This window comes from Canis aureus, chromosome 5 (genome assembly GCF_053574225.1).
Source record: "Canis aureus isolate CA01 chromosome 5, VMU_Caureus_v.1.0, whole genome shotgun sequence".
Lineage (NCBI taxonomy): Eukaryota > Metazoa > Chordata > Mammalia > Carnivora > Canidae > Canis > Canis aureus.
Genome location: NC_135615.1, coordinates 79,910,042 through 79,930,948, shown reverse-complemented (window position 1 = coordinate 79,930,948; position 20,907 = coordinate 79,910,042). Strand labels below are relative to the sequence as shown.

Genomic DNA, 20,907 nt, shown 5'->3' with positions numbered 1-20,907 from the left:
ATTTAGGTCTTCAGCCCCTCTGGAGCCTACTCTGGATGTGGGTATTATGTGGGTGTGTCTTCCTTTTACCACTGTGTAATGAACCAGCATTCCCAACGTATCTTCGTCTCTCTGCTCTCGCTACTGTCTTTTTATTTTTTTTTAAGATTTTATTTATTTATTCATGAGAGACACACAGAGAGAGTCAGAGACATAGGCAGAGGGAGAAGCAGGCTCCTTGTGGGGAGCCTGATGCAGGACTCAATCCTAGGACCCCGGGATCACAACCTGAGCCAAAGGCAGAGGTGCAACCACTGAGCCACCCAGGTGTCCCTGCTCTGGCTACTGTCTTAAGATGCCACATCTGCAGAGAATCATTGACCTCTTAATACTCTTCCTTTATGACTTTAGAAAAAAAACCAACTCCATTCGTCCTGCCCTCTATACAGCACTGGGCACTTTGGACCATTTCCACTTCTTGGAGCTCTGTGTGCACGACCTTTCTAGACTTATTATTCTTGTTTGCCTTTTCCTCCTTCATCCCTTCCTCCTCTTTCATCCCTAGGGCTTTGCGGGTTGACTTTCTCTTACAGCTCTTAACAATTGGTGTAATTTAAGGCTCTCTGGTTGTCTTTATTTTTATCCCGTGTAATTCTATCTTCTTTGAGAAATCCATTCATTTTCAAGGTTTCAATACTTCCAGGTGTGTGACTTCCCAACTGGCAGGTCCAGCTCTGACCTCTCTTGTGAATGCCAGTCAAATTTCAAACTGAAAACTGGGCATTTTTAGTATGTCTAGAGTCCCATTAATCTTAACCATGAAAGTAATTTTATATGATTCATGTATATTTTGTACATGTCCAGATCTTCCAGAAATCTAGCACAGTATCTTCTAAAAAGTAGGTGTTCAGCATGTATTTATTCAAAGGATAAGAGGATCTCTTACATTTAGCCGTATTAAAAGTCAAAGTCAAATATTTTTATTCATGGTTCAAAAGATCAGAGTCACATATTTCAGAGGGAAGTTCAGCCACGAGTCAGCTTATCTTCATCTTTCGGGAAGCAGTGTTTCTCTCTCTGAGATGAGTAGGGAGGGAGGAAAAGAGTTGGCAGTGGGCAGAGCCATAGTCCCTGCGCTGTACTGGAAAGATCTTACTTTTGGAGTCAGAGAGACCTGTGTCGAAATTCCATATTCTCGGGATCCCTGGGTGGTGCACTGGTTTGGCCCAGGGCGCGATCCTGGAGACCTGGGATTGAATCCTACATCGGGCTCCTGGTGCATGGAGCCTGCTTCTCCCTCTGCCTGTGTCTCTGCCTCTCTCTCTCTCTCTCTATCATAAATAAATAAAAATTTAAAAAAAAGAAAAAAAAAGAAATTCCATATTCTCTGCTTACAAGAGCCTGCTCTCCTTATGTATAAAAGTGGGTTAGAAGGCTCAGGCCAGATGGCTATTAAAGACTGAAGGAAGCAACACATGGAAAGTGCTTAGCACCCAAAGAATGCTAAAGAGAATTGTGAGCTTGCTTTCTTTCTTTCTTTCTTTCTTTCTTTCTTTCTTTCTTTCTTTTCTTTCTTTCTTTTCTTTCTTTCTTTTCTTTCTTTCTTTTCTTTCTTTTCTTTCTTTCTTTTCTTTCTTTTCTTTCTTTTCTTTCTTCCTTTTCTTTCTTCCTTTTCTTTCTTCCTTTCTTCCTTTCCTTCCTTTCTTCCTTTCTTCCTTTCTTCCTTTCTTCCTTTCCTTCTCCCCTTCCCCTTCCCCTTCCCCTTCTTCTTACATCCCTCTCCTGCATTCAGCTTCCAGATGAAGACAGACGTGTCTGAGCTCTCAGGATAAATGGTCTCTATCTGAGCATCCTGCGTAGCCAAAGGGGAAAGTCAGAATGCAAGTCTCATTAATCTACACAACCTTCCCCGTGCGTCTGTAAAGCAGAGGGAGGAAACTACACCTGTCCCCTACTTACAGATTGAGAACTCAGAGTACCAGGTACCATCCCAAGAGCATCAGACGAGCACTTTACAGTTTTCAACAGCTCAGAACTCGGACTCTCAGGAAGTGAGCTCACCACTTTTCAGATGGGCAGCGGAGGAGATCATGTCAAACTGTCCATCCACCATGATCCTTTCCGGTGACGTGGGCAGCACATTCAAGCTGGTGCAGGGGCGAGATTTGAAGTCACTACAAGCATCCCTAGTCTGTCTCTGGAATCCTTCCAGACCACCTCCTTGTTTTTCTACCCTGCTTACTCCTCGTTCATAAATTTCTTAGTCTTCAACTCTCTTTGTTTTGGCTTCGTACTATGGTTCCTATTCTCCACCCATCTCTGTGTTGGATGGTCCTCTGGGCTTGACTCACTCTCCTGGCTCTCGGCAACCACACTGATCCAAGTCACTGCTTGGTCTTTGTGCTTCGAACTCCCACACTGCGCCGACGGGTAAGAAGCAGCCCGTCTGTCAGGTCTGCTGGATGCACCCCACCCCTCGCCAGGACCACAGGGATCGTGGGGGCCTGCCTGCCAGTTCCAAGAGGGCAAAATAAGGGCATTTCTGCCCCCATCATTAAAAAGAAAGCACTCCAAAACAAGCAGTGCAGGATATGAAAACAAGAGTATTGTTTATTAAACCAGGAGAAAACAGCAGCCCTCCCCCCGCCCCCGATCTCACAGGGAGCAGGAAAGTGGAGAGACGAGGGGCCAAGCACCCCATGTGGACATTAGAGCATCCCCAGAGAAACACCAGACTAGATTGTGTAGACAGGGTTTGTCGTATGTGTTTCTTTATCCTCAAAGCTTACCATAGGACTATTCAAGCACTGGCCAGATCAAGTCCTCATTCAACAGTTGTTGAATGAATTACATCATTTTATGTATATCATATAATAAGTTATCCGCGTTTGAAGACATATTCTCTTGCGGGGGGAATGGTTAGAGATGTTCCCTACATTGCTAAGTGGTGCTGCCATTATTTCTCTTAGAGAGAAGGCCCTTCCCAACCCATATGCTGAGGAGAACTCTAAGCAATACCCTCGCTTTGATATTTAGCATTTCACTGCTTCAAATATTTTTTAAAAACTTACAAAATCTGCTTTTCCATTAGCTCAGTCTTCGTCTTTCATTATTTTAACATGAACTTGGTTCCTATGGCGGTCAGGACTTGATAATTACATTCAGCCCTTTGCAATTATTAGTAAGGAACCAGGTAACAGCACTGACATTTAATATTTAATTGTTTTTGATCAGCATTAATTAGTCACAGATGCACGCCAGATTCCCATTGAATTAAATTCTCTCGGGAACATATTGCGGGCTCAGGGATTCTAACCACATCAAAAAGTGAATGTTCAACTTTAAAAGTTGGGCCCTAGGGATCCCTGGGTGGCGCAGCGGTTTAGCGCCTGCCTTTGGCCCAGGGCGCGATCCTGGAGACCCAGGATCGAATCCCACGTCGGGCTCCCGGTGCATGGAGCCTGCTTGTCCCTCTGCCTGTGTCTCTGCCTCTCTCTTTCTCTCTGTGTGACTATCATAAATAAATAAATTTAAAAAAAAAAAAAAAAAAAAAAAAAAAAATAAAAGTTGGGCCCTAGAGACCCAGGCATCCATGGAGAGGAAATTCCAGATGTCTCGCATTCTCCCTCTTTCGTCAGAAGTCAACCTCCTACTTGCAGCCCCATGGAATCTAAACCCTCAGGGTTCTGCAGGGGATCTTGCAGGCTGCAGTCTCTCCCTTGTTCCACCAGTTTTACCCTCTTCCCTGAATCATTCCCATCTGCCTGCAAACATGACTAATTCCTCTGACCCTGAAAACCTGCTCTGGATGCCACTGCTTCTCGAACTATCACCGCTTTTCTTTGTTCCTTTTTAGAGAAATACTCCTCGAAAAGATCGGTGCACTTAACGTCTCCAACCCTTCTCCTCCTGGTCTTTCTCAAACCCACCATCTCCAGTCTTTGGCTCCGACCCCTCCGAGGACACCGTCCTTGTCAACGTAACCCCAAAGAACCACCTTGGTGAGAAATCCAACGGCCGGGTCCTCACCTCCCTTGGACCAAGCCAGTCATATTCTCTTTCTTGAAACATTTTTTTCATCCTTTGGCTTCCAGGAAACTATTCGTTTTGGGTTTCCTTCCACCCACGGTTGTTCCTTCTGATTCTCATTTGCTGATTCATCCTCTGCTCCCCAGGCTAGACTTTCATAGGCTCAGCACTTGCTCTTCCTTTTTCCTCCTCTATACTTGTTCCTTAGGTGATTTTAGAGAAGCACATGTATGCATTGAACTCCCCATTTTTCAACTGCACTGACCTCTCCCTCTGCTTACTCTGTATTTCCCCTCAAATGTTGACTTAGCCTGGGTGCCTTAGAAATCAGACCCCGAGGCCCAGCTTATGCTTGGGCATGCTCTGTTGGAAGAGTGCAATCCCAGGGCAGAGATGGGGGGCGGGGGAAGGGGAAAGGAGGCAAGGAAGGAGGGCAAGCAAACACAGAGAGGTGCATTATCTAGCTAGCCATATGTTCACAAGAGAACACAGCTAGCGGCTCGGTCACACGGGAACATGTCCAGAGAGAGGCCGTGTGTGTGTGTGTGTGTGTGTGTGTGTGTCAGGAGGGACCACAGCACCTCGGGGCTGCCTCGCAGGAAGGAGAAGAGTTTATTTCTGGCCTGTAGAAGGAAATAGATTTCATCTGTTGGCTCCTTCTTATGTCTTGTCTCTCAATGATAAGAGTTTACCCCTTGCACGTCAGGCCTGTGGTCCCCGGCCTTTCTGGACTCCCTAGGAGGCTGTTTCTCCCAGCCATGCTTTAGAGCCTAATCTGGGCTCAGAAGTGTTTGGAGAAGCTGTAGCCTCAGTGTGTGGACATGTGGGCCGGGTGCGGGGAGCTTGTGCAGGTCCCCAGACAGCAGGCACGATGGGGCCCAGAGGCTGAGGCAGCAGGAGGCCATTAGCGGTGGTGGTCAGGCCTTTCTTTGAGTCAAGAGCGAGTGGGGAGGATGGGGAGGGAGGCAATATAGGGCAGCCCATAAACTGGGTCTCAGCAGCTCCAAACTTAAGCTAGCTAGAACCCAATTCCTGCTTCTGTTCCCCTGCACAAACTCCATCCTCCTGTTTTCTTCTTTTTTTAAAAGATTTTACTTATTTATTCATGAAAGACAGAGAGAGGCAGAGACACAAGCAGAGGGAGTAGCAAGCTTCGTGCGGGGAGCCCAATGCAGGACTCGATCCCAGGACCCCGGGATCACACCCTGAGCCAAAGGCAGAGGCTCAACCACTGAGCCACCCAGGTGCCCCCCGCCTGTTTTCTTCTATCACAGCTTCAACTCCTACCTTTCTCTTTCCTCACTTCCAAAATCTTAGAACTGTTCTTAAGTCCTCTTTCTTTTTTCCTCAAACCCACATCCCATCCATCTGCATATCCTATCAGCTCTACCTTCAAAATATATCTGGAAGCCAAGCTCTTCTCACTGCCTCCTTTCCCGTAATTCTTAAATGATCACAAGAGTCTTTCTGTCCAGCTCTCGGTTTCTGCTCTCGCCCCCACATTCTGTTCTCAACACTTTCAAACGCAAGTGGTCACTCCTCCCCTCTAGCCTTTGATGTCTGTCCGTCTCACTCAGAGTAAAACCAAGCTTTGCTATGGCCTGAGAGGTTCTATACCATCTGCTTCTACCACCCTTCTGATTTTATCTCCTGTTTGTGCGCTCCGTTCCAGCCACACTGTGCCTTTATAGATAGAGTCAAGCAGACTCCTACCCCAGGGCCTTTGTGCTTGCTCTTCTATGTGCCTACAAGACTCTCTCTCGCCAGTATCTGTGTGGCTTGCTTCCTCATTCTTTCAGAGTCCTTAACCTTGTTCCATTGCTTCTCAGCTGGAGACGGCTCCGTGGAGGATGGGGCTGAGGGATGGGAAAGACAGGAAAACAGGAGGGAAGGAAAGATCCCTTCAGGAGCTTGTCAGAAAGCCCAAAGCAATTGCAAGGATAGTTTGGCCACCAAGGAGACCTAATGTATGGGAGAAAGTCCCATGAAAAGAAAGAGTTGGAGAGGGAGTGGAGCCTTTTCGAAAGGCTTTGAATGTTAAGTAAATGGGAGAATTGTTTATTCTGTAGACAAGGGCATCCAACTGAGAGTCATAGTCAATTCATTTAAGTTTCCATTGAAAAATGTCTCCCAACCAGGAACTCTGAGTCAGTGTTTGTCCTGGTGGCCTAAACATATCCACGAAGGAGGCAAGAGAAACCAGCATTGACAAAGGAGCAACAAAGTTGAGAAAAAATATATGTTCCTGGGAAGAATTTTCCAGGCCCTTTCAAGAAGTTGATAGAAGGGAGCCTTCCCCAGAGCCGCTATTTGAGAACTCACACATCCCATGATGTGGCACCTGGGTGTTGGAAATGGGATTCAAAACCGACCCAACAGGGGAAGAACAGGGGAAGCTTGGTGTTCTGGTGCTCTTAGGTCAGGCCTACCTGGCTCAACCACTAGGATCTCGACACCAGTGTTGTAAGGTCAAGGAGGTCAGCGACTGTGGGTGCCACTGCCCTCTGCTGGAGGGACTGGAGTCCTCCCCAAGGCCTGTATTTGGCTCCAGGTCCACCATTAACCTTCTTGGATCCGTGGGTCCCTTCGACAATCTGAGGCAAGCTACAGACTCAAAAAATATATGCATTCATCCATAAAGATTTGCATAGAGTTTCAAGGATTTGTGGAAAGACCCTCTGAAATCCATCCATCAACTTTCCAGATAAAGGTATAACTTTATTTTTTCTTATTTATGTATTTAGATTTCTTTTAAATTGAAATATAATTGACACACAATTATGTTACATTAGTTTTGTTTTATTCCACACATAAATGAAATGATATTTTGTCTTTCTCCGACTCATATTACTTATGTAACACCCTGTAGTTCCATCCATGTTGTTGCAAATGACAAGATCTCGTTCTTTTTTTTTTTTTTTTTTGTGGCTGAGTAATATTCCAGTGTATACGGACACCACATCTTCTTTATCCACTCATCTGTGAATGGACTCTTGGGCTGCTTCCGTGTCTTTGGCTATTGTAACTAATGCTGCAAAAAACATAGGGTGCTTACATATTTTCAAATTAGTGTTTCCGTTTTCTTTGGGTAAATACCCAGTAGTGAAATTATTGGATCATATGGTAATTCTATCTTTAATTTTTTTTTGAGGAAACTCCATACTGTTTTCCTCAGTGGTTATGCTAACTTACATTCCCATAGAGGTGTAACTTGTGAACCCGACAGACCTAAATGCCAGTTCAGGGCTGAGACACCCACCTATATGGCTGTGAGACAGAAGATAGATAAAAATGAAGTTACTCAACCTATTTTCTGCCAAGAAAGTCTTTTCTTTTCTTTTCTTTGGAGCCTATATTTAGAAATATTTTCCCTACTAGGGGCACCTAGTTGGCTCATCGGTTAAGTGTCTGCCTTTGGATCAGGTCATGATCTCAGGGTCCTGGGATCCAGTCCCCGTGTTGGGTTCTCTCGGTGGGCAGTCTGCTTCTCCCTCTCCCTCTGCCCCTCCTCCTTGCTTGTGTTCTCTCTCTTTCAAATAAATAAATAAAATCTTTAAGAAAAAAATATATTTTCCCTACCAAATGAATTGCATTGACTAAGAAATCCCCAATTTTTTGTTAACCAAACAGAACAGGCAAGTGATAGCCAGTAACTTCATTATGGCTGAGTTCATACAATCCAGACAAAAATCAAAGCTAACTTCACATTAAGTTGGCCAGGAGAGCTGTCCTGTGGATAAATCCATGGCTTTGGTTGGTCTTTGAACTATCAACACTCAGGCTATAATGATTACACGTGCACCAACTCTTACTCTCAAGTTCATACATTTAAATCCAAAGTAACTCAGTGATGGTATTTGTCTCAAACTCACACTCTCTGACAAATCCATTTCCATGCCCCTTCAGTGTATCTTCAAATGCATATAAATGCACCTTCAAACACATCTTTCCAAGCATTCCCTTAGACTCAAACTCTCTCTGACATCAATTCAAACACATACTGACCGCAAAGCTACACTTAAATCTGCTCTGGTTGTTACCCTCCAATTGTGTCCCACCCTGGGACCCTCTGGCCTCCAATGGGGGGCCATGTGAGAACACAGAGTGTTGACTGAGCACCACTTCGTACCTGGCACAGCTGGTGCTAGAGATGTGGAAATGAAAGAACCCCCCCCCACACACACACCATCATTCCTGCTCCTCATTCATTCTTTTAAGAAATATTAGTTAAAATGCTTTCAATATGATCAGATACCATGTGGAGCACTAGGGATACAATGACCATGAGACCCATGAAGTCCTTGCTTTCATGGAATGTAAAGTCTGGTGGGAGAAACAGGGCAGGGCAGAGAGGAGAGGAGTACACAGAGAATATGATTGCAAATTTTGATATGCACTAGGAAAGAAGGTGATGGGCCAGAAAGAGAATAGGGGAGGAGAAGGGTCTGTCATGGGTTTAGCAGCCAGGATCCTGGTAGGAAACACGTGGTACGCTCAAAATGGGACATGGAGGAGAGTTCAATACTTCGCAGTTAGTAACAGTGGGAACCTTACCGGTATTATGTCCACAGTACAAGGGGAAGAAGCAAACATGAGAATCTGAAGAGAGAGTTGATGGGGGGCCCAACTGATGGGAGCTGCTCCATGTATGTACACAACCAACAATTAATGTCAGTGTAGACTGAGATCCAGCTCACAATTTCCGATTTCCCATCTAGCCAGTTCCCTATTAGCTTGTTTTCCTGGGTTGCTGTAACAAAGTACTGCAGACTGGGTGGCTTAAAATAATAGAACTTTATTCTCAGAGCTGGAGGCTAAAAGTCCAAAATCAAGGCATCTGCGGGGTTGGCTTCTGGTTGGTGGGTCAGAGGGAGACTCTGTTCCATGCCTTTCTTCTAGTTTCTGGTGATTGCCAGGAGTCCTTGGCATCCCTTGGCTTGCAGCCACATCACTCCAGTCTGTGCCCTCATCATCACTCAGCCACCTTCTCCTGCATCTGCCTGTCTCTGTCTTTCTTGTCCTCTTATAAGGACCCCAGTCATTTTGGATTTAGGGCTCCTCTTATTCCAGTATGATCTAATCTTAACTAATAACATCTGCCATGACCCTATTTCCAAATAAGGTCACATTCTGAGGTTCCAGGAAGGACATGAATTGGGGGCAGGGGGCACTATTCAATTCAGTAGGTCTGCTTATTTGCAAAGCATTGATTTTCCAAAGTGTCTTCATCGTCTTCTCTTTCAGGGACCCCTTCATTCCATTTTTAAGAAAGATTTTATTTATTTGTTCATGAGAGACATAGAGAAAGAGATAGAGGCATATAGGCAGAGGGAGAAGGGGGCTCCCTTAGGGGAGCCTGATGTGGGACTCAATCCCAGGACTCCAGGATCATGAACTGAGCCGAAGGCAGAGGTGCAACCACTGAGCAACCCAGGTGTTCCATGAATAAATAAAATCTTAAAAAAAATAAATAAAATAAAAAAAAAAAAGAAAGAAAGAAAAGAAAAAAGAAAAAGGAAAGGAATTCACTTTTAATTGAAGGGAACTTAGGGGAAAAAAGACCCTCTTGGAATCGCAAAGACCTTTATTTATGCAGGTGCTGTGCTATAAAATATTCTAATCTGCTTGGTTAACTAAGCTGGATTTACAATCTAGTAAACTAAACAAAGAGCTTATGTGTACCTGAGTAATCAGTTGAGGGTGACATCTAGACTACTTAAGTGACAGTTTTCACTTTTTCATTTTTCTCCTATTCAGTATAAAAGGATGCTGGCTCTCTTGCTGTGGAATTGCTTTATTGCAAGACTCTATCTTTACCCATTTTTTAAAAGATTTTATTTATTCATGAGAGAAAGAGAGAGGTAGAGACACAGGCAGAGGGAGAAGCAGTCTCCATGAAGGGAGCCCGATGCAGGACTCGATCCTGAGACCCCAGGATCACACCCTGGGCTGAAGGCAGGCGCTAAACCGCTGAGCCACCCAGGGATCCCCCTTGTCTTTACCCATCTGAAGGTCAAACTTCATCTTCATGAAACTTGTTTCATACCATTGGGAGAAGTCCTAGCTGTGATAACAGTGACTTATACAGAGTTCCAGTTAGGAACCAAGCACTCCTTTGGCAGTTTGGAGTTATAAAAACATTTTGGCATGACATTGTTAACCTCTGAAGACTTCCTTACTTTGTGTTTGTGACACAAGAAGACATTCCAGGGTCATCTTGTATTTTCCCTGCTCCAGCTCTGGAGTCTCCATCATTTTTCTAAGGAGTCCTGGTATTTAGAAGACAAAAGCTAGGCTTGCTTATTGCTACTGATGTGTCATTGCTTGCATTTATTTATTTATTTATTTATTTATTTATTTATTTATTTTCAAAGTAGGTTCCACACCCAGTGTGGAGCTTGAACTCACAACCCTGAGAACAAGACCTGAGCTGAGATTAAGAGTTGGACACTTAACGAACTGAGCCACCCAGGGGCCCAGTGTTGTGGTTTTACACCCTCTAAGCAGACAGGATCAGGAAATACACATACGTATATTTAAATTTATCTCTATTATATTAAATACCATGAATTCATACCAATACATTCAATTCTAATCCAACAGTGAAGAATTCTTGCAAGGGTTCCCCTATTCCATGTTTGTAACTCCCTTCTCCAGCATTGGGACTTTTTTTTTTTTTAAGATTATATTTATCCATTCATGAGAGGCACAGAGAAAGAGGCAGAGGCACAGGCAGAGGGAGAAGCAGGCTCCCTGCGGGGAGCACGATGTGGGACTCGATCCCAGGACTCCGGGATCACACCTTGAGCTAAAGACAGATGCTCAACCACTGAGCCACCCAGGCGCTCCTGCTTGAGAAATCTATTTTTAATCATTTCAAACATAACTAAGTTTATAATGAATGTATTGCAGTTTTTTTTTAATATATATGTTCCACACTTGTATTGGTCTTTGTTCTCCGAGAGCTATAAAAACTCCGGAATTTTCATTTATTTTATTCATTCGACCACCACCATGTATTTATCAGGCAAACATTGTCAGATAATGTTCTAGCAGTGGGGATACAGCAGTGAACAAAACATCGTGCTGGGAAAGGAACCGTGGAAAGAGAGAATAATAGATACAAGGCTAGGAAATGGCAAAGCTGGGATCAGACCCCAGACAGCCTGGCTCCAGAATTCACGCTATACCATCTGCCTCTGATTGCTTTTGTAAGTTGCTCTCTGCCTTCTACCAAAGTTTACAACTCTCTTGAATCCAATAAAAATGCCTCTGTCAGTTTCTAACTCAACACAATGCAGAGCCTTGTGCATCTTCCACATGACTTCTCTGAGACTCAGTTTCCAAATTTGTGAGAATGAAGATACCAATTTCAATCTGCTAAGAGGATAAATGGAATTATAGGAGATGCCCGGTGCTATTTGTGACACATCATAGGTATTTAATGAAGTTAAATTTTTTTCTTTTTCAACACAACTGTTACATTACACAATATCCTTAGAACATTTTTAAAAAAATTTTTAAAAGACTTTATTTATTTATTCACGATAGAGAGAGAGGGGCAGAGGGAGAAGCAGGCTCCATGCTAGGAGCCTGACATGGGACTCGATCCCGGGACTCCAGGATCGCACCTGGGGCCAAAGGCAGGTGGCAAACCGCTGAGCCACCCAGGGATCCTCCCCTTTTTTTTTAATATGCTCTACACTCAACATGGGGCTTCAACTCATGACCCTGAGATCAAGAGTCACAGGCCTTACTGACTGAACCAGCCAGGTACTCTGAGAGAATCTTTTTCTCTAACTCATTCAATCAGTCATTCATTTATACATCCATTCAAAAAGCATTTATTGAGACTCCATACACACCAGGCCCTCTGCTAGTCACTGGAGATGCAAAAAATGGCACAGCCCTCGTTCCCGAAGAACTCCCAGTTTGGTCCAAGAATTTGTACACAAAGAATTACAATACAATCTGAAATGTAGCTCAGATGAGAGCTGGAAGAAAGGTGGTCATGGAGAAAAACTTCCTGAGGGAAGGGGCTCTGTCTAGCAAGGACTGGCACAGGAGTTCTACTATTAAAGTTGCCAAGAGGGCAGCCTGGGTGGCTCAGCAGTTTAGGGCCGCTTGTGGCCCAGGGCATGATCCTGGAGTCCTGGGATCGAGTCCCACGTTGAGCTCCCTGTGTAGAGCCTGCTTCTCCCTCTGCCTGTGTCTCTGCCTCTCTCTCTCTCTGACTCTCATGAATAAATAAAATCTTAAAAAACATAAAGTTGCCAAGAATAAATGAATAAATTACTGGGTAAATGAGTTCAATTCAGTTCAATAAGCACTTCATAGAAGATCCTACTGTCCGAGGCATTCTGCTCTGTGCCCGGAATGTGGAGATGAAGAGGCAGCTCAGACCCATAAGGAGTTTCTAGTTTTACTGGCAGATACAAACATCTATAAAGAGCTGTTTCTACAGAATGTAGAGGTCTCTATGGGAGAGGCAAGCTACTTGGACAACAAGAGGATAGAGGGGGCTGTAAGCTCTATTAGTAGATGAGGTTGGGAAGGGGGTGGTGCTCTAAGATCCATTAAGTGTAAGCTTCCTAGAATGAACTCCTTGAGGCTTGGGCATATATTGTTGTGCCCAAGATTGCGAATCCGAGAAACCACCAAGGAGTTGACACCGATGCAAGCACAGGAGGGTTTATTAACAAGCTCGAGCTTGGGTCCAAGTATAACCGACACGGCGGAGCAGGGACTTGGACCCCGAGGTGGGTTTCAGCTGGATTTTTATGGGCTGGTCTAGGGGATTTCCAGAAGGGGTGGAGGAATTTCTTAAGCTCTGTTCTCATTCTGATATGGGACTTCCTGCCACAGGCATTAAGCACAGGGGCCTGAGAGGTCTGTACTTGTGCTAACGCTGAACTGGAGGTGGAAAGGCCTTAATTTTGTCGGCCTCCACAATATCCCACAGGCAGATGGGAGTCACTGACAGCTTTTTTTTTTTTTTTTTTTTATTTATGATAGTCACAGAGAGAGAGAGAGGCAGAGACACAGGCAGAGGGAGAAGCAGGCTCCATGCAATGAGCCCGACATGGGACTTGATCCCGGGTCTCCAGGATCGCACCCTGGGCCAAAGGCAGGCGCTAAACTGCTGCGCCACCCTCACTGACAGCTTCTAATCAGAGGACGAATGAGCTCACATGTGTATTTGTTGGTCGGAGGGGGAATGTAAAAGGGGAAGGCGGGCTGAGGCCAACGCCAGCAGCAGAAAGGCTGAGTTGTGAACAGGAGGCTTGAGCTGGACCGTTGCATCTGGAGATGGAGGTTGGCAGTGGTTGCAATTGCTCTGGGACAGTGTGCAGAGCCAAGGGGAGATGGATGGGTGCACCCTTAGGGCAACCCTGGGAGGGCACCTAAAGATTCGAGTCCGGAGCAGGACTCGGAAAGGCCGGGTCCTGGGAGCCCGCGGAGCAAAGTGAAGGCGGGGACGAGGAGGTCCAGCGCGGGGACAAGGAGGTCCAGCGCGTGTCCGAGTCCCCAGAGCATCCCTTAGCTCTGCCCTAGGTGACCTTTCCGCGGCGGCTGGTCCAGAGCATCCCTTAGCTCTGCCCTAGGTGACCCTTCCGGGGCGGCTGGTCCAGAGCATCCCTTAGCTCTGCCCTAGGTGACCCTTCCGGGGTGGCTGGTCCAGAGCATCCCTTAGCTCTGCCCTAGGTGACCCTTCCGGGGCGGCTGGTCCAGAGCATCCCTTAGCTCTGCCCTAGGTGACCCTTCCGCGGCGGCTGGTCCAGAGCATCCCTTAGCTCTGCCCTAGGTGACCCTTCCGGGGCGGCTGGTCCAGAGCATCCCTTAGCTCTGCCCTAGGTGACCCTTCCGCGGCGGCTGGTCCAGAGCATCCCTTAGCTCTGCCCTAGGTGGCCTTTCCGCGGTGGCTGGTCCAGAGCATCCCTTAGCTCTGCCCTAGGTGACCCTTCCGCGGCGGCTGGTCCAGAGCATCCCTTAGCTCTGCCCTAGGTGACCCTTCCGCGGCGGCTGGTCCAGAGCATCCCTTAGCTCTGCCCTAGGTGGCCTTTCCGCGGCGGCTGGGGGTGCAGGCGGGAGCCCCGCCGCAATCAGTCGAAACAGCCAAGACGAGTAACAGGAATGAATAAATCATGCGCTGCGCCCTCATCTGCCCTGGGAATTGCCAAGGCCAACGTCGGGAGCCGGTGCGGAGGAAGGGCCTTCCCGACCAGCTCTGGATGCCGCCTGGGCCGCCTGGGCCGCCTGGGCAGCCCGTCAGCCGCGCAGCGGGCTCAGGTAGGCGCGGCTCCAAGGTCAGGGTCACCTCGGGCCTCCCGGCAAACCCGTCACCTTGACGACCGACGGGGGGGAGGAGGGGGGACCGGAAGGGGCGGGCGCGTGCAGACCGTCTCGCGATATCTGGCAGGCCGGCGCCGGCCTTCCGGGCCTGGAAGCGGCGGCCGGCTCTCGCGAGACTTGCCGGGAGTCGGAGCGCGCGGGGCCCGACCTTAAGGGAAGCGGGAGCCGCGGGTGGGGAACATGTCGGATTCAGAGCTCGGCAGGAAGTGGGACCGGTGCATGGCGGATGCGGTCGTGAAGATAGGTAAGGGGCCCCCCGCCTCGCGCCGGGCGGCCGGCTCCGGGCCCCGCTGTCCAGGCGGGGTTGGAGGGGGAGCCCCCGGGGGAGGGCGGGCCGACCGGCCTGCTGCAGCCCCGGGGCGCGGGCGCGGGCGCGGGCGCGGTCGGGCCGGCAGGTGGCTCAGGGCTGCGGAGCTGCTCGGGCAGAGGGCGGCCTGCGGGGCGCGGCCGGTGCCCTCCCGCCGCCGCATTTCCCCGGGCGGGGCGTGGAGCCCGGTCAGGGGGCACCGAGCTCGGCGGCTGAAGCCAGCGCCTTCCCGGGAAGGTCACGGGGAGCCGCCTGTGGACGCCGCCGGGCCCTGGCGAGCGTGGCTGTCAATGCCGAGTCGCAGCCCGACCGCCTGGCGCCCGAGTCGCCCGCGGCCTTGAGACTGGAGACCTCCAGATCTCGGATGAGAACTGCCCCGGGAAGTAAGACACTGGACACTTTTGGGGGCGGGATGGGGCGGGGTGTCCCTGGTGTAACTCCCGCGGAGCCTGCAACACGTGCTCAGTGACGACACGGATTATGACGTCACTGCCCCGTCCTAAGGGCCGCACGCTGTGCTAGGTGTGCGACGCATGACGTCAGCTCCCACAGGCGGTGACGCGGAGAGGTGAACCGATGCGTCCAGGGTCGGGTAAGTGACAGAGTCGCTCGCCCCATGCAAAGTTGGAAATTTGAACTCAGGTTTTCTGGCTTCAGGTCCCACGCTTTTTTTCTTTGAGGACTGGCTGTTGTTATCCAAAATTTGTTTTTGTTTTTGTTTTTGTTTTTTTGCATGGGAAACTTGAATATTGAAGAGGATTTAGGATTGTGCCCTTTGAGTGACAGGGTTGGAAGGGAATTAAGATGGGGAGCACCATGAGAGCAGAGATGATTTGTGGTCTAGTCACTGCTGTATCTCTAGGCCTTTTCTCGGTTTTCTTGTGCTTAAAAAAGTTGTTGAGGGATCCCTGGGTGGCGCAGCGGTTTGGCGCCTGCCTTTGGCCCAGGGCGCGATCCTGGAGACCCGGGATCGAGTCCCACGTCGGGCTCCCGGTGCATGGAGCCTGCTTCTCCCTCTGCCTGTGTCTCTGCCTCATTCTCTCTCTCTCTCTGTGACTATCACAAATAAAAAAAAAAAAAAAAAAAAAGTTGTTGAGAAGGGGTTAATAAGAGGAGTACTTACTTGGCAGCCAAGGCTTGACAGCCTTGAATTCGCTTCTCATCTCTGTGATTTGGGGCGAGTTGTTGGATCCCTCTGTCCTTCTGTCTCATTTGTAAATTGACAGTAGCCAAGGTTACTATCTCACAGAGTTGTTAGGATTATGAGTTAGTGGGATCCCTGGGTGGCGCAGCGGTTTGGCGCCTGCCTTTGGCCCAGGGCGCGATCCTGGAGACCCAGGATCGAATCCCACATCAGGCTCCCGGTGCATGGAGCCTGCTTCTCCCTCTGCCTGTGTCTCTGCCTCTCTCTCTCTCTCTCTGTGACTATCATAAATAAATAAAAATTAAAAAAATAAAAATAAAATAAAAAAAGGATTATGAGTTAGTATAAGTAAAGGCTTGGGAATCATTTATTAAATGGGTTATTCTAAAAAAAAAAATAGAATGAGCTATTCTAAAAAAAAAAAAAAAGGTTATTCTGGGCAACCCAGGTGGCTCAGCGGTTTAGTGCTGCCTTCCCCCCAGGGTGTGATCTTGGAGACCTGGGATCAAGTCCCACGTCGGGCTCCCTGCATGGAGCCTGCTTCTCCCTCTGCCTGTGTCGCTGCCTCTCTCTCTCTGTCTCTCATGAATAAAAAAAAAAAAAAAAAAAGAATGGGTTATTCTGTAAGTGAGCCAAGGAATACAATTTTTGTTATTGTAAACCACTCACATTTAACATGTAGATATTAAATGACCACAGTAAGTACTAAGCAGCGTGATGGCAGTAAAGACTGGGAGGCAGACAGCTGACTTTGAAGTCACCTCTCTGGCACTTCACCCTTGTCCTCGCTAGTTTTGTATCTTTGCGTAGGCTCCCTTCCCTCACTATGAAATGGAGCTAAAAAGATTTACCTAGGGCACCTGGGTGGCTCAGTGGTTGAGCGTCTGCCTTTGGCTTGGGTTGTGGTCCTGGGGTCCCAGGATCGAATCCCACATCGGGCTCCCCACGGGGAGCCTGCTTCTCCCTCTGCCTGTGTCTCTGTTTCTCTGTCTCTCGTGAATAAATAAATAAAATCTTAAAAAAAAAAAAAAGATTTACCTAAAATGATTAGGAAGATTGAAGGATAGTAAAAGTACATAGGATACTGAGCACAGGGCCTGGCACTTACATAGTCAACAGATGGTGGTCATGATAATTGTTGACGTTAATATTTTGTGCCACTGAGGATCACCTGAGGCTGTGAGTAGCGTCGCTGTCATACGTAAGTGGGACATTGGTGTGGGGGTAACACACAAGAGAATAATTAAATGAGGCACAGTGATACAGGATTACAGGTAAAAGTTGAAATGAGTGATGCAGGCTCTTTCTGCAGTAGAGCTGTTATGAGTCCAGTCAGTCCCTCAGTGATGGGCTGAGGTCATCCAGTGAGTTTGCAAGGAAAATGGGCCTTCATCTGACCTCTGGAGAATGACTTGGACATGGATGGTCAGGGAGGGCGGGAGAACTGGAACAGAGGCCAGGTGAACTTTTGTAGAGCAGGAGATTGAAGCACAGAGACGTTAAGAAGCTAGATGTGTTGGAGCAGGAGTTAGAATCAGGCATTCTAAGTCCAACACCCCTCCTCCCTGAAGGAGGCTGGTTTGGGTGGAGTCAGAATTGTGAAATGTCTGAGAGAAATTCCACTTTATCTGAAAGGCTTTTGAGTTGCCTTTGGATTTTTTATTTACATGCATGGTGCATATTCAACACGGCTGTCTTAAAAGATCTATTTCTGCTTCTCGGGCTCATTAGGTCTAGGCTGGTGGAGAATCATGGGATGGTTTTAAGCAACAAATATTTATTGCATTCTGGGCCAGTCAGTGGGCAAATAGAGGAGCAGAAGGCATTTCACTTCCCTCAACGGGGAATTGATGTGATATAAATGGAATTTTGGTATGATTGTTCTGGCAGTGTTTTATACAGAACAGGTCAGGAGTCGAGGCCAGCGGTGCTGTGAATGTGAAGTGATGAAAGCCTGCTCTGTTAGACCAGAGAGGAATGGGTGTACTTGAGAAACGTCCAACTTCGTTCCCCATTTATAAAACGGAGATAGTAATTCCCACCTCCTAGGCTAGAACAGTGCCAAGTTCATAGTAGGAACTCAATAAATGCTATTTTATTCATCTTTCTCTCCAACTGGTTAACTTTGCCTCATTCCATTTCTTACAAAGATGACTCTAAGGTTAGAATGTGGTTAAGGGGGGGCGCCTAGGTGGCTCAGTTAGGCGTCTGCCTTTGGCTCTGGTCACGATTCCAGGGTCCTGGAATCAAGTCTGGCATCGGGCTCCCTGCTCTGGTCTGCTTTTCCCTCTCCCTCTGCTCCTGCTCTCTAGCTCTCATTAGAAAGAAAAAAAAAATAATATATATATATATATATATATATATATATATATATATATATATATATGGTTAAGGGGTGATTCACTGATGGGAGCTGGACCCAAAACAAGAGGGGTGTGTGTGTATACCTCATTTATCTGAAGTAATGAAAGACTAGAAACTGACCATGGGGGGATGGCAGGAGAACAGTGAGAACAATGGTCATGACTTTGGTTGCTTTTCTGCTTACATGGTTGAATTGTTTGAGAATGATAATGCAGTTGAGTAGGGGGTTTTAATTTTGCTGGAGAAACTGAGTTCAGATTTGGAGGGCATTGTCCGGTTAGTAGTAAGCTTAGAGAAAGTGCTTAAAATCGATGAAGCACAGATGCGTTACTTGGGGAGGCTTTGGTCTGAGAGGTCTTTGAGTCGGTGAAGACGAGCACATTCTATAGTGAGCGTATTGGGCCCAATTCCCGGAATCGGTGAGGTTATGGGGACTCTTCAAACCTCCTTGGCTGCTTGCTGCCCTGTCCTTCAGGAAGGAGGTGGAGACTCAGAGTGGCAGCCTGCCAGAAGATAGAGGTTTCGGAGAAGATGTAGGCGAGGAAGAAGGGGCCAGTGCAGGCTTTCAGCTCCATATTGGGAATTTCATGCTCTGGCTTGACTGAGGGAAGCCAGGGTGAATGGACAGCTCCCTTTGTGAGCATTTCTCTGTGTGTTTGGCTGCCTTAAATGTGAAGTGTTTTTGTTCTTCTCCCACTGGTTTGCTGAAAAATGTCTATTTTCATTGCTCACGTTTAGCCTAGATGTAGTACAGCCGAGTTAAAGAGCATATAAGCTTGTACTTTAGACAGTAGTTCTTTCTTTCTTTTTTTTTTTTTTTTTAAGATTTTATTTATTTATTCAGGAGAGAGACACAGAGAGAGGCAGAGACACAGGGAGAGGGAGAAGCAGGCTTCATGCGGGGGGCCCGATGCGGGACTCTATCCCGGGACTCCAGGATCATGCCCTGGGCTGAAGGGAGGCAGTAAACCACTGAGCCACCCAGTCATCCCCTAGACTTTAAAAAAACATAAAAGCAACTGCTTTTCATGGATCTCTTACTCTGAAGCTTGAGCAATGTCTCAACAGAAAATTCTCCTATGATTTTGTCCTATAGGAAGAGCTACGTTTATTCATGAATACCCTCCGCTGTCATAAGACAAACAGTTTTATTTTCCTTGTTAATTTTGGTTTTAAAATATCAGTTTATTTTGTGTGTAATAGGAGCGTGGTAGGATAGGTGGTTTCTAATAGTTTGACCTAATATATCAAGCCCATGAATCAAACAAAAGAAAACAAAACACATGCCTCCCTGTAATAGGCACAATAGGCCATTGTTCCTTACACATCTGTTTCTCTCTTTCAGCTCCTGTTCCTTTCTTTTCCTTTCTCCCCCTCACATTTTTGCCCTTCTCTTTGGCCCGTGTTATTCCTGCCACTCATGTGCATTGCCTACTTCCTCTGTAAAGTTTGAGATTAATGTATCTTTTTCTTAAAATAAACTTGTTAGCATTGAATAAGTTCCTAGGTGTCCTGTTTATACTCCATGACGTCCCTAATTTTTCTCAGTAGCACATATCACCATCTGAAATCTGTGATTTGTTTCTTTATGTGATTGTTCCTCCTCACTAGAATGTGAACTCAGTGAGACCCAGAAACTTTTTTTGTTCACTGTTGATCCCCTAACCCCTGGCATAGAGGAAGCATACAGTGATTACTATTAAATGAATGATATGTATTGCCGAGAATTTTGCAAATTACATTCTCTGCCCATATTTCCTCCTCAGTGTGTGTTTATTAACCAAATGAATTAGCATTTTTTATTTTAAAAATTATTTTTATTTATTTTTGAATTAGCATTTAAATTAAAAAGTCAAGTAAGGGGACGCCTGAGTGGCTCAATGATCCCAGGGTCCTAGGATGAGTCCCACATCAGGCTCTCTGCAGGGAGCCTGCTTCTCCCTCTGCCTGTGTCTCTGTCTCCCTGTGTTTCTCTTTAAAAAATAAACTCTTAAAAATAAATAAACTCTGAAAAAAAATAAGAAAAGTCAAGTAAGGTAGATTTCATGTGAATTTCTGCCAATTCACATGTTTGATCATGTGTCCCTGTAATCTTGGGACTTTTACCAACTTTTTATTTCATCTGGGAATGTGAATTATTGTCAGATCTTCATAATAAAGTAGTATTAGAAATGTCTGGGAGTAGTCCTCTAAGAAACATGAACCAGAGAGCACTTTTGTATTTAAACAAGTAAAGGCTGATGTTGGTTTAAGCAGTAGTGCCAAAGCCTTATTGCAGGAAATTAAAAAGGAGTGAGGAATATTACATTTTATGAATGGCATGTTCCGTTAGTTTTTATGGGAATGCGTCATTAATGGTTTTTTGCTAATTTTATGGATTTATTTTTAAGGTTTATCAGATTTTTTTGAATGCTCTGGTTTTCTTTTTGCACTCTGTTCATGGGCTGGGCCGTTCGCTTCCCTTGTACATAGCGAGTAATTTGTCTCATATGTGTACCCACATGAATCAATCACATCTTCTTGTTAATGAGAATAGAAGGCATAGCTATCATGCCAAAATAGAGGGCTTAAAACCTCTGAGCAGAGCTGGTGCCCTCAGCTTGTGCTCATCACTCTGGACTGGATGGGCTGTTATATCTATTTTCTGTTTACCTGGGAAAATAATTCAGGAGATGAGAAAAACCCAGCCCGGAGACTTAGGGAGATGCTTCCTTGGGATAGGAGGATCTCT

At 46.5% G+C, this 20,907-nt stretch overlaps 1 protein-coding gene across 1 annotated transcript in view; it reads left to right on the top strand.

Moving 5' to 3' along the window:
* The first annotated feature begins 14,427 nt into the window (after positions 1–14,427).
* MICOS10 (mitochondrial contact site and cristae organizing system subunit 10) overlaps positions 14,428–20,907 on the top strand; it is a 34,174-nt gene continuing 27,694 nt past the window's right edge. Inside the window, exon 1 of the mRNA XM_077899376.1 lies at positions 14,428–14,605. Coding sequence (XP_077755502.1) covers positions 14,542–14,605 — 64 coding nt within the window. The 5' untranslated portion in view covers positions 14,428–14,541. The remainder of the gene's footprint in view (positions 14,606–20,907) is intronic.